General features: G+C 40.0%; 1 protein-coding gene across 1 annotated transcript; it reads left to right on the forward strand.

Annotated features, from left to right (window-relative positions):
• The first annotated feature begins 5,648 nt into the window (after nucleotides 1-5,648).
• Nucleotides 5,649-12,491, forward strand: CCNB1 (cyclin B1). The gene is made up of 9 exons (XM_019631164.1): nucleotides 5,649-5,923; nucleotides 6,490-6,660; nucleotides 6,753-6,905; nucleotides 8,448-8,630; nucleotides 10,327-10,485; nucleotides 10,698-10,934; nucleotides 11,213-11,353; nucleotides 11,988-12,098; nucleotides 12,266-12,491. Exons 1-9 carry the CDS (start codon nucleotides 5,903-5,905, stop codon nucleotides 12,371-12,373), a joined length of 1,284 nt encoding a protein of 427 aa, XP_019486709.1. The 5' UTR covers nucleotides 5,649-5,902; the 3' UTR covers nucleotides 12,374-12,491.
• Nucleotides 12,492-14,182: the final 1,691 nt, after the last annotated feature.

The following is a 14,182-nucleotide window of genomic DNA, read 5'->3' on the forward strand; positions in this document are numbered from 1 at the left end:
CTGCTCAGAACTGGCGTCCCAAGCCAGCTCTTAACCAACGCGCCACTCGGCCAGCCCAGTTGGATTGTTTTTAATCAAATTTTTTCTACATCTTCTTCCTATCCACAGCACAGTTTGACACAGATGGTCAAAGATGATTATCATATGTTGTGCATATACACTGTCCTGTTACATTTTTTCTTTTGTGTTATTTTTATTGAGGTATACAAAACATATAATAAAATACACGGATCTTAAGTGCTTAGTTCAGTGAAGTGGTAAGGATATGGAGCAACTGAAACTCAACACAGTGCCAGGGGGAGTGTGAAATGATGCAGCCATTTTGGAGAACTGTTTGGCAATTTCTTTTATTTATTTTTTTTTTTTTTAAGATTTTTATTGGGGAATTGGGGGGTGGGAACAGCACTGGGGAATTGGGGGAAGGGGAACAGACAAGTTGCTGTCCTTTTGTTATTCAGTCTAGTTGTGGAGGACGTTGCTTCACTGGCCCAGGTTGGCACCATCATTGCGCTCTTCCCAGGCGAGGCAGATCAGTCGCCGGCTTGTGGACGGCTGCTCACAGCAGCAGCTGGCTACACACAGTAGCCCATGGCAACCCACTGCAGCAGAAGACTGCAGCCTACGCTGTTGCCAGCGGGCGACCCACGGCAGCCCAGCTCCAGGTTGAGCTGTTGTTCAGCAGCTTAGCTGTAGAGGGCAGTGTCACTGGCCCTCATATGTGGGATCCGAACCAGGGCCCTCTGGCGTCCCAAACCAGCTCTTAACCAACGTGCCACTCGGCCGGCCCTGGCAATTTCTTTTAAAGTTAAACATACATCCACCCTGTGACCCAGCAGTTCCACTCCCAAGAGAAATGGAAAAATGTGTCTACAAAAAGACCTATAGAAGAATGTATGTATTCATGATAGCCAGAAACAAGAAATAATCCAAATATCCATCAGGAAAATCGACAAATTGTAGTGTATTCATAATGGAATACTACTCAGCAGTTTAAAAAAACTAGTTACAAACAATACAGGCAAATCTCAAAAACAAGTCCAGTGAAACAAGGCAGACACATGCTGTATGTTCCCTTGTATATGAAGTCCAAGAACAGAGAAGACTAATCTATAGTGATAGAGCACAGAAAGTGGTTTGTATTAATGTTGTACTGCTGTCATAAAAATTACCACAAACTTAGTGGCTTAACACAAACTTCTCTTACAGTTCCGCAGGTCAGAAGTCCAGTATGGGTCTCATTGAACTAAAATCAAGGTGCTGCAGGGCTGCATTTCTTTCTGGAGGCTCTAGGGAAGAATCCAAGTCCTTGTAGGTCTTTGTAGGACTGAGGTGTCTGTTTCTTTGCTAGTTTTCGCAGCTTCTAGAGGCCACTTGCATTCCTTGGTTTGTGATCCCCTTTATCTTCAAAGCCAACAGTGGGTCATGTGCTTCTCCTGCTCAGATCTTTCCTGCCTCTTCATCCACTATTGCATCTTTTTCTAACCACCTCTTCTGCCTTCCTCTTCTACTTTTAAGGACTCATGTGGTTGATTTACATTGGACCTACTCAGGTAATCCAAGATAATTCCCTATCTCAAGGTCTTCAAAGTCCCTTTTACCATGTAACATAGTCACAGATCTGTTCATATTCACAAGTCTGAACATTAGGGTAATGACATCTTTGGGGGGTTGTTATTCTGCCTAACACATAGTTGCTTGAGGAGACGGAATTTCTTGAAAAGGGGTGGGGGACGGGGTCTTTTTGAAGTGATGGAAATGTTCTATTTATAAATCAGGGTGGTGGTTGCAAAGGTGTATACGACTGTCAAAATCTTTATAATTTAACTTCTATATTTTTAAGTATCTTTTAAAGTATTTCTATAGTTTTCTAGTAATTATTTATTTAGAAGCTACTATGTGCCAGGCACTATATTAAGCACAACATAATCATCTCATGCTTTTTTTCTCCTAGTACTCTGGTATTATCACATATTAAGTTTGCTTTAACATCTATTTCAATAATGCAGACTAAAATTTTTCAGGTACATATTGTTTCACTTTCTATGGCTATTTTCCATTTGAATTTAAAGGCCAAGCAGGTCTCCCCTTGCAACAAAGTACAGTACATAGATCTGTCAATATTAATATTCACACAGTTATGGAAAGCTTGTTTAAGAAAATAATCGACCCTCCACAACTAAGATTGAAGGACAACAACTGGACTTGGAGATGATGGGTCCTGGGAAAAACACACTGTTCCCAAATAAAGTTAAAAAAAAATAATTGATATAATAATTTGTTGTTTTAAACATTCAATAAATTCATTCATACTCTACAAATTTATTGAAGTCCTTTATACCAAGATACTGCTCTAGGAGCTAGGGATAAAGTCATCAATAAAACAAAGTCCTTGTATGTCAACTATAATATATATATATATATATATATGTATATATATATATATATATACACACAAAAAAAAAGTCCTGCCCTAATGGACCTTACTTTCTAGTGGAGGAGACAGGCTAATATGTAAAAATGTCAGGTTGTGATAAGTACTATGAAGAAAAGAGCTTACTGAACCCTTACCATGTGTCAGATGGGCACTGTTCTAAGTAATAAATATGTATAATTATTATCCCACTGATTGCTCCATAGGCCTACTGAAATTCTGGGAAGTTTTCTTGTATTATTTCTTTAATAATTTCCTCCCTGTGTTTTCTCTGGAGTTTTTTTGGCTCTTATTTTTTTCTTTTTAATAATTTTATTACCAATTACAGTTGACATAAAATATTATATTAATTTCAGGTATACAACATAGTGACTAGACATTTATATACAACCTACAAAGTGATCACCCCCATAAGTCTAGTACCCATCTGACACCATACATAGTTATCAAAATATTGACTATATCCCCTATGCTGTACTTTGCATCCCCATGACTTTTTTATAACTGGAAATTTGTATATTGGGTTGTTGGGAAAGTAATGCTGATTTTTTTTCACTTTACTTATTTACTTGTTTAGTATCTTTTTCTTAAACTGGAAAATAAGCTTTTATGAGAGCAGGGGATCTTGTCCATTTTGTTCAGAGTTGTATTCCTAACACCTAGATCAGTGACTGGTGTGTATTGTTGACACTATTAACTTGGCCAGGAGAGAGAACACTGAGTAGTTCGTTGAGGAGAAAAATCCGAAGTTTTTAAGTGTTAATAAAGAAAGGAGGTGATCCATGGAATTTACGCTAATTAAGCATAACTAGCATTCTGAATAGAAATGAGTTGTACATAGTTGGCAAGATTTCTCAAGCTTCACACTATTGAGCTATTGACATTTTTGGGCTGGATAATTCTTTGTGTGTGTGTTTGGGGAGTGGGAGCTGTCTTGTGCATTGTAGGATGTTTAGCAGCATCTATGGTCTCTAACCACTAGATGCCAGTAGCACCCTCCCAGTTGTAACAAACAAAAATGCCTCCAGACATTGCCAAATGTGCCCTGTGGGATAAAATGTCCTCCAGTTGAGAACTACTGGGTTGAAAGAATTTTCACTGGGCAGTGGTCAGGAAGGGATCTTCAATTAAGTCTGGTAAAGGTCTGGCATCTTAGGGTCATTCAAAGTTTGTGTTTTATCAACTTCAGCTAGTTGGAGCCCACAGCAATGAAACAACAATTTCAACTATTCCTAACCAAGTGCTGCTGTGAGGGGATATGAAATGTAGGGAGAAATTTGATGGTCTTAAAGTATCTCCCCACAGGCAAGTTATTAGTTGCAATTAAAAAAAAAATACAGTGAAAAAATCAGGCAACATCTTAACCAAGTGACCAAAATCTCATTTATGATGGACAAACAGCATGTGTCTGCAGAGTTGATCCCTTAAAAACATGTTACCTGTGTCATACTAAGAATGCACAACCTCAATTTAAATCACAAGAAACCACCAAGCACAAAAATAAGAAAGTTCTATTTTTTACAAAGTGGCAGGGGGTACTGTATTCTTCAAAAACACCAATATTATAAAAGACAAAGAAAAGCTGTGGGAACTGTTCTAGATTAAAGGAGACTAAAGAGACATGATAACTAAATATAACATCTGACCCTAGACTGGATCATGTACTAGAAAAGAGAAAATGCTATAAAGGATATTATTAGGTCAACTGACAAAACGGAATATAAACCAGGTAGAATAAAAAAATATAATAAAGTACATTATGAAATTAACTGTATATGGATATATAAGAGAATATCCTTTTTCTTGGGAAATACACATTGCAGAACTGAAGGATAAAGGTCATGATATATAAATATCATATAAACTTTCTGCGTCCACTCTTCCTTTGTTCTATTCATTATCCACAATGTTGCCTGAGTGACTTCCCATTCTTCACCTTCTTTATGTCCGATCTGGCCAGCTTAGTACCAGGTCTTTCAGTGAACAGGATTCAGATTCGTATCTACCCACCTGATTACTCCACAGTCTCACCCACACTGTATACACCAGGAACATCAAGCTGCATCATTTATATTTTCCCCAACATGCCTCACTTTGTCCTATGGGCCAGTCATTTTTATTTAGAGTGACAGAGTAAACAAAAATGGCTTTAAAATATATTCGGAATATAGTTTATCCAGGAAAAATAATTGTATACAGTTTATACATATATAGATAAAGTAAATGATGAAGCAAATGGGAGTAAAATGTTAACGATAGTTGAATCTGAGTAAAGAATATACATGTGTTCCTGATTAAATTTTTCTTTGCAACTTTTCTAAGCTTGAAATTAAAAAGTTAAAAACATTGGCTTTGGGAAACAATTTGATTGAAATAATCTGGCAGGTTAAGAAACTGACAATATTCTTCTCAATTAGCGTTGTGGAAACATCACGAATCCAAAAGAAACCACCTACATTTAGTCCTCGCGTTACTACGTAATTTGTGATCCTGGGAAAGCCACCTAAAGCTTCTCTGAGCCTCAGTTCCTCCAGGGTGCTGTTGGAAAGATCAAATAAGATTATATTTCAGGGCTGGCTGAGTGGCGCCGTTGGTTAGGAGTTGGCTTGGGAAGCTAGCTCTGAGCAGCAGGGCCCCGATTCGGATCCCACATGAAGGCCAGTGACGCTCCAACCTCTACAGCTAACATGGTGAATAACAGCTCAACCTAGAGTTGGGCTGCCATGAGTCCCCGACAGCATAGGCTGCAGCCCTGCTGCAGTGGGCTGCTGTAAGCTACGGTGAGCGGCCGCAGCCCAGCCTGAGAGACCAGCAGCCAGCGTGAGCTGCCGTGAGCCCCCCCGAGAAAGGCCTTGCAATGGCCAGCGAGCGATGGCCTCATCCAGGAAGAGCGCAATGTTCTGTTCCCCTCCTCCAATTCCACAATAAAATCTTAAAAAAAAAAAATTATATATCAAAGCCTTTCCAGCTACACACCACCGTAGAAGAGTGTAACAATAAGTAGGGCTAGAGCCATAACTGCTAACGCTTCTATAACTGTGCGGCTCCAGTTACTCTTCTAGGCCACAAGCCCATCCCCTCCACTACATTCGGCAGCTACCAGCTCGCCAAGCCTCGCTGGTCCAGGTGGCAGCCGCAAATGCCTGAAATCGCAGGCGGGGAACCAAACCCAGCGAGGGCCTGGCCACATCCTCGCTCTGGTCCCGCCCCCTCTCTTACGTTTCCGCTGGATCGCCCTAGAAACGCGTTCTCGGGGAAGCCGACAGCCGCCAATGGGAAGGGAGCGAGTGCCATGAACAGGCCAATAAGGAGGGAGCGGTGCGGGGTTTAAATCTGAGGCGGGGCCCTGCATCTCCCGGCGTGCTGCGGAGGAACGGTTGTTGATCTGTATTGGGATCAGGTCCCCGGCTCGTCCGGGACTCCCGTTCTTGTCTTCTCCCCACTGAGCTGCTGCCTGGTGAAGAGGAAGCCATGGCGTTCCGGGTCACCAGGGTGAGCTGCTGCGGACAGTGAACAAACGCAGCCTTTCTCGCTGCGTATCCTCTCCGGATCTCGCCGGCCGGAGCCCCCTTGCCCGGCGGGAACGGACCAGGGCAGGGATTTGGGGAGGAGGATAGGGTTGTCGGTGGGCCCCTGGCATGGTGGGGCGGGTGGCAAAGAGATCTGGGTTGGCCTGTTTGGGGGAAGTGGAGGGTCGACAGGAAATCTTTTCTAAAACGTGGAGGGCTCCTTTGTGGACTCCCACCAACTGCGTAAGGTCCTTTCGGAAGAGAAAGAAGGTGTCTGCAACTGGAGGCCTTTTTTATTTCCTTTCAAATGTAAATTCGTGGTATTTTAGGTTCGGCCGGGACTAAACTTGCTATCCCTCGGTAGGTGAGTGATGAGGTTCTAGCAGGAAACTGGTCACCGTCTTAGCGTAGAGCCTGGAACCCGGGTTTCCCCTGGTAACTCATTTACAGCCGACCTCCCTCCTGAGAGCCTCCCTTTTGCCTCATCTTAATTAATCCCTGACTTACTCTAACCTGGCTGGGCCTGCTCTCAAAATGGTCTTCTTTCAGAACACGAAAATTAATACTGAAAATAAGGTGAAGATCAGTATGGCAGGCGCAAAGCGAGTGCCCGTGGCCACTGCTGCAGCCTCCAAGCCCGGGCTGAGGCCAAGAACGGCTCTTGGAGACATCGGTAACAAAGTCAGTGAACAGCCCCAGTCCAAATTGCCTCTGAAAAAGGTAACTATCCTGATCCAACTTCTCTGTAAAAGTTCACCTTCCTGCTGTGACCTTGGATGGAGCAACATCCATTCTTTCCCATTCATCCACAGGAAGCAAAAACTTTAGCTGCTGGAAAAGTTATTGCTAAAAAACTACCAAAACCTCTGGAAAAGGAACTCGAGCCTGTGCCTGTGCTGGAGCCCGCGCCAGAGCCAGAACCTGAGCCTGTAAAAGAAGAAAAACTTTCGCCTGAGCCTATTTTGGTAAACATATTTTATTATTTTAGTCTGTTTGTTTCCTCTCATTTTACTTGAATGAATGGAATAGCATTTGAATAAATAAATAGTAGCAACATAGAGTGTTCTGCTAAGTACTTTAAATGCATTAACTCACATCTTGTACTCTCTTAGCTGGTATCCTGCTTTTTAGATAATGGCTTAGAGAAGTGTTAAGTATTTCCTAGAGTCATAACTAATCGGTGGCACATACTGGATTCAAACCCAGGCTTGTCTGGCTTCAGACCTATGCTTTTAATCTCTTTGTGGATGGTATTGAGTAAGTAGCTGCCTGTATCAAAAATTTTGCTGTCTTTGGCACAAGCCATCGCTGACCAGAATTTGACTTGAAGCATAGATTGTTCTCGTGAATCTTTTTACTCACTAATATGACCACTGAATAATTTGTAAACCTGTAACATTGTAATATATAAAATAAAGGTGTAAAGCAGAAAGAAAATGTAGCACCTGAGAGAGTAGGTAAGGTGATTAACAGCCTCCGAAACTAAGAACTTTCTATTAAATATCAGGTAAATTTTTCTACTGTGAAGGAAAAACAGGCCATTTAGAAGAGGCTGCTTTGATGAAATGGGAATGAACTGCCTTATGAAGCTCTGATTTTAAAAACTTAATAAAACCATTTGGAAAAATCTGTAAAAGTCATTCAGCCTGGCTCCTAAGGGTAAAAGATTTGAGGCCATTGCTTTAGCATTGACCTTCTCGACATAGCACGTGAAACCTGTACAATGCACAGTCTTTAACTGACCATACCAAACTACCTGAGGTTTCCTTGAAAGTCCCATACTCATTCTTGCCTTTGCTTTCACACTAGTTAAAAATGCCTTTCCCACTCGCTTTCATTTAGCTCATTTCATCCTTCAAAACAGTTCAAGTATCAACTCCTGAAGCTATGCCTAACTTCTCCCACCCTAACCCTTATTCCGAGAATCAATCTCCTTGCCTCATTTACTTCTCTCTTCTAAAATCAAAGCCCCTTGAGGACATGAGAAAATCAGTGCTTAGGACAGAGCTTGACTTGAACGTGCTCAATAAATGAACAATGGGGTAACTGGAGCTTGAAGGAAATGGTTAATGAGGTCAATTAATAATTAGCAGTTAGAACAGAACTTGTGTTCTCCTGAGCAGTGAGAAGCAGTCCATGTTTTGAAATGAAAACTAAAGACTGACTTGCCATTTGAATTAACTTCACATGACACTGATCAACAGATTTATTACTTATCAGTTTCCTTTGAAGGAAAGTCCAAAATGTGAATTTATTTGCTTCTCTGTTTTCCCTGTTAGTGTTTAGGTTCTGCTGATTTCAAATTGGCTTGGTCAAATTGGCATTTCAATTTTCATACTAATCACTTTCTAAAGAGAAACTGAATAAATCTGAAAATGCTTTTCCTTTAAGGACATGAATTATGATTTCAGCAAATGGTATCTTGAGTTGGTACTGATAATCTGACCTTTATTTCCAGACTGTATGCTCCTCTTTGCTATTATTTCAAAAGGTCTCTCTGTTTCAAGGTTGATACTCCCTCTCCAAGCCCAATGGAAACATCTGGATGTGCCCCTGCTGAAGAGTATCTGTGTCAGGCTTTCTCGGATGTACTTCTTGCAGTAAATGATGTAGATGCAGAAGATGGAGCCGATCCCAACCTTTGCAGTGAATATGTGAAAGACATCTATACTTATCTGAGACAACTTGAGGTCAGTACTCTATTTTTTCTAAACTGCGTCTAGCTTTATTAATTTTCCATTAACAGTTTACAATAATTCAAGCAGGATGTGAGAAGCGTTTCTTAACAGTAAGTTCCATTTTCAAATTCTCCTTCATGGAATACCAAAAATAAAGTCATTAAACAAACCAATGACGTTATTATTTGCCATTATGAACAGGGAAATTTCAATGAGAGTGGATACTACCATGGCTCTTCCTAAAGAAAAGTCCACAGATTAAATAATATATTTACATCCATCACAGAAGCAGAAAAGTCCCAAACTCTGGGTTTAAGGAGGATAACAGGCAGGAGGTAGATGGTAAAGAAGAATGCCCTCGAAAAACAATAGTACCCCCAACACAAGGCATTTAGGGTCAGTGTGGCTGATATGTATGCGATATCAGGGAAATTGTTCTTTGTGTCCAAGAGTACACTCAAAAACTAAAGTTTTTTTTGTTTTCTTTAATCCTACTTTTGAAACTTTCTATTAATGGCATTTCTCCCCCACCAAAAAAAAAAAAACAAAAACAAGGAAGTATTCTGTATGCTAACAACATAAGCTATGCAGTTACCAGATTTACACAACTTTTTATAATGCATTCTCTTCCCTTGGCATCATTAACATCTTCAGTCTCTTGTCTGTTTATTTGATGCATCTCCATTTTCTATAGGACTGTCCTGTAAGACTTCCTTGCCAGGACCAACCTCCTACTTTGAGTTTCTTCTCCCTTTTTAAAGTCTGTGTTCTAACTTTGGAGGAGTGGATTTAGCAGATATACATGCTGGTCCTTGGTGGTTCATTCTTCCCCTTACCTATGGTGTTTTGGGGGTTTACCCTGGAGCAGGAGAGTTGGGAGCTCATGGGTTCCAGCTGATCTGAAAGCTGCTGCTATTTTTTTCTACTTCATAAGGCTCAGGGTCTGGGTATAGAGTTTTAGGAGATGATAGTGTGGGGGTTTTTTTTCTTTTCTTTTTTTTAATTGGGGAATTGGGGGAGGGGAACAGCTCTGGGGAATCAAGGGAAGGGAAACAGACAAGTTGCTGTCCTTTTTTATTCTTCAGTCTGGTTGTGAGGACATTGTTTCACCCCATGTTGGTATTATAATTGTGCTCCTCCCGTGTGAGGCAGATCAGTCACTGGCCTCTGGACAACCGCTCATGCTGGCTGCCAGCCACACACGGTAGCTTATGGCAGCCCACTGCAGCAGGGGCTGCAGCCTACGCCATCACCGGCGAATCACGGCAGCCCAGCTCCAGGTGGAACTGTTGTTCACCATCTTAGCTGTAGAGGGCACAGCGTCACTGGCCCTCATGTGGGATCTGAACCGGGGCCCTGCTGCTCAGAGCTGGCCTCCCAATCCAGCTGTTAACCAATGTGCCACTCAGCTGGCCTGATAGTGTGATTTCTTTATTTGGGAAGAAGTGGATATAGGGTGTGGGTCAGTAGCGGTGATAGTGAATTGAATATAAGATCTGCCCATGTGAAAATCCTGTCACACTGTCCTACTTAATGTTTTTGTGCTTTCTTCTGTGATAGAGCTGTTTGTAATGACCATATGAATAATTGAGTTAAAGACTATTAGAGATTCTAAATGCTCCAGAGCTATTCTGTGGTGACTACTATTTCTGGTCAGAAATGTCACATGGAGACTTGCTTCTAATGATAATCAGCATTTCTTTTGCAGGAAGAGCAAGCAGTCAGACCAAAATACCTGCTGGGTCGAGAAGTCACTGGAAACATGAGAGCTATCCTAATTGATTGGCTAGTGCAAGTTCAAATGAAATTCAGGTTACTGCAGGAGACCATGTACATGACTGTTTCCATTATTGATCGGTTCATGCAGGTGAGCATAATTCATTAATTGAGGGTTCTCCCTTCCAGGGTCCTACCTGAGTCAGAAGAAATAGACCTTTTCAGCTAAAATCTGTTTTGGGGGATAGGGTGTCACTGAGACTTTGCTATGGGAGTATGTCTTTTTCACTTTTCCATCACAGCTCTATGTCTCCTTTTTCAAATATGTATTACTTATTCAACCAGTTGAAATTCCCATTGCAGAATAACTGTGTGCCCAAGAAGATGTTGCAGCTAGTTGGTGTCACTGGCATGTTTATTGCGAGCAAATATGAAGAAATGTACCCTCCAGAAATCGGGGACTTTGCCTTTGTGACTGACAACACATACACTAAGCTCCAAATCAGACAGATGGAAATGAAGATTCTAAGAGCTTTAAATTTTAGTCTGGGTCGCCCTCTACCCCTGCATTTCCTTCGGAGAGCATCTAAGATTGGAGAGGTACAGATTTCTCGAGAAGCCTTTGGTATGGTACATTAGAGAATACTGCTGACCAAGCAAATCAAATTCAACTGACATATATCTAACTATACAGGGAAGAAATAAACATGTATTTCCAGTCAGGCTGTATATTAGTATTATTAAGGCCTTCCATGGGCAATTGCACCTAAGAGTTTTTAGACAAACATTTGTAGTTACAGTTGTGGGCATGCTGGTTGGTTATTGCCATGGCAGAATTTTCAGACAGCTTAGTGACCTGTATGTGGATTTTGTTCCAGGTTGATGTGGAGCAACATACTTTGGCCAAATATTTGATGGAACTAACTATGTTGGACTACAACATGGTGCACTTTCCTCCTTCTCAGATTGCAGCAGGAGCTTTTTGTTTAGCAATGAAAATTCTTGATAATGGTGAATGGGTAAGCTCTGCCTCACAAACTTAGGTTGCCCTAAGCTTTTAAACTGTAAATAGTGTTTGACTGAAGACAGAACTGTTTTCATTAAAGACAATTCAAATGGTTCCTAAATATGACATCTACTGAGGGAATAATTAAAAATGATACCTAGTTGTGATGTCTTCATAGAATGCTTTCATTTCATTACCTAATTTCACCTTTCTATATCCCTTGAGAAAGGCCAAGTAGCTGCTACTCCTTAGAGAATTTCAAGCAGGTCAGATGACATAATAGTTCATTCACATTCATTGATCCAACAAATATTTCTAAGTGCCGTGTGCTACCGTAGGTCCTAGGAATAGAGCTCTGAATAAGAAAGTGAGCTTCAAGGAATTTGGAGTCTAGTTTTGGGGTGGATAAGTTAGTGATTACAAAAGTGTATAGGTTTGAGCACGTTAGTGTATATTAGGTCTAAGCACGAGCCTTAAAAAGCATGAAAGAACAACACATGGGGAATAAGAGGCCTTAAGTTTGTCTTCAATTTCAATTATAATCAGTCATACAGTATCCATCTCCCTACCCTACTTTTGAATAACATTTAGAAATTTTATGAAAACCATTGTTAATGAGCATTTTTAACATTAACTCTTGTTCTTAGACGCCAACTCTACAGCATTACCTGTCATACACTGAAGAATCTCTTCTTCTTGTAATGCAACACCTGGCTAAGAACATAGTCATGGTGAATCGTGGGCTCACAAAGCACATGGTAAGTCGATCAGTGGCACTAGGATGTTGGGGGTAAATGAAAATAAGACTGTCATGCCACCAAGGCATAGCTTATTTTTAAGGAGTTGATGTTTTAAGTGACTGTCTACACCACTGGATCTTATTTTTTTCTTTTCCTTCATTAATTACTATGTTTTTCTCTTCCAGACTATCAAGAACAAGTATGCCACATCTAAGCATGCTAAGATCAGTACTCTGGCACAGCTGAATTCTGCACTAGTTCAAGATTTGGCCAAGGCTGTGGCAAAGGTGTAACTTGTGAACTTGAGTGGGAAGTGCTGTAATAATCTGCAAATAAAATTGGCACCATGTGCTATCTGTATATATTATTATGTTACATTTACTTATTTTTAATAAAGTTGCAGTCCTTTTTATTTCTTATACCTTACTAACTCATTTGAATGTGGCTACTTCCTACTCTAGGGTACTCTAAAAGTTGTCTTAAAGATATTGTGGGGAATATTGAATATTTTAAAAAGTGATTTCACTTAGCCTGGTGACCCAACTAGTGTGTATAATCGTTGCTTATATGGTTCTTGTTTTATCTACGTGGCTTTACTATATTAATGTGAATTACTGAGGTGGAAGCACTCAAAACCCTTCCTTGCACAGGGCATACTGCATGTAAGCCCAGTCATGGTATCTGCTGCCTTCCTTTATTTATGTCTGCCACTTCATCCCTAGTTCCCATTTTCTGTTTCTTCTGATGGTTGCTGTCATAATTCTAAGTAATCTACTTTTATCACTATTTCTTAAATTATCCATTTTAATTAGCATCAATTTTTTCACTTGGGAAAATAAAGACTTGATATTCTAAAACTTACTTTACTTTTTGTTTATTGGTTAATAAAACAGGCTCCTCAAAACATACCAAAGTATCTTAAGTTTATTTTACCCCTCCCCCAACTCCTACATCTCAATCCCATCCACTTGAATGATAGCAACAGTTTGGAATATATCCTTCCGTGACTTCTATAAACATAGATTTGCACATAAACTGTGTTTCAAAAATTGGGATCATTCTATATACTTAGCAATTCCTTTCAACATGTATATAGGCTTTACCTGTGCTTGGGTACGTATTACATTCTGTAGTATAATTTCTGTTGACATTCAGGGTGCTTTTTTGCCCCTACAGACAATTCTATTTAAATATTAAATACCATGCTTTATTTTTTTTTTGTACACTGAGTTTTCCAAAGAGATGTGTGTTCTCACTTCCAGCAGGTGCTGCCAGAAGACTCAAGGTCATCAGCAGTGTACAGAACTAGTTTTCTCTGCAATCTTGCCAAAACTAATTTTCTTCAATTTCTGTGAATTTGGCAAAAAATATCCTACCTTGTTTGCTGTTTTAATTTCTACTCTAATGGCAACTAATTTTTGTCGTCTACTAACATCAACATGTAAGGCTTTTCCAGTTTGTCATTCGCCCTGTTTATGCTATCTTTTACCATGCAGACACTACGTTTTTATATTATCAAATCTGTCTTTTTCTGTAGTTGCTTTTGGATTTTCAGTGGTAAGGTCAACTCTATCCTCAAACCATAACTAACTTCTAAAATTAAAAATTTTTCCCATTTAGATCGATAATCCCTATAGTATAAGGTAGGATTCTTATTTCCAGATGGGTGCCTATTCATGCCACCACCAATATCATGATTAAAATCATCCTTGTCCAAATGAATCAAAACTAGACCCATCTATTATTCCATGATCTATTTGTTTTCTCCTGTGATAAACAATGTAAAATTATATTATCTGGTAAGGAGCTACCACTATTTTTCAAATATGGGGGCAATTTCAAACACACAAGAACTTTAAAATTATGTCCAGTTAACAAAAAGCTTGAGATTCTGACTACATTACTAGTTTGGGATGGATTGATACACTGCCCTCCCATCCAGGAGCATTTTTCTCCATCAAGCTTTGTTGCATGCCCTTAAATATAATGATAGAATTTAATTATATAATTGCTGCACTTGTCAAGTTTATTACTGGGTTTATGCTTTTTTGTCACTATTGTGAATAGGATATAATTTCCACTTCTAGTTTTATTGATAGTTG

Source organism: Hipposideros armiger, unplaced genomic scaffold (genome assembly GCF_001890085.2).
Source record: "Hipposideros armiger isolate ML-2016 unplaced genomic scaffold, ASM189008v1 scaffold_984, whole genome shotgun sequence".
NCBI classification, from domain to species: Eukaryota; Metazoa; Chordata; class Mammalia; order Chiroptera; family Hipposideridae; genus Hipposideros; species Hipposideros armiger.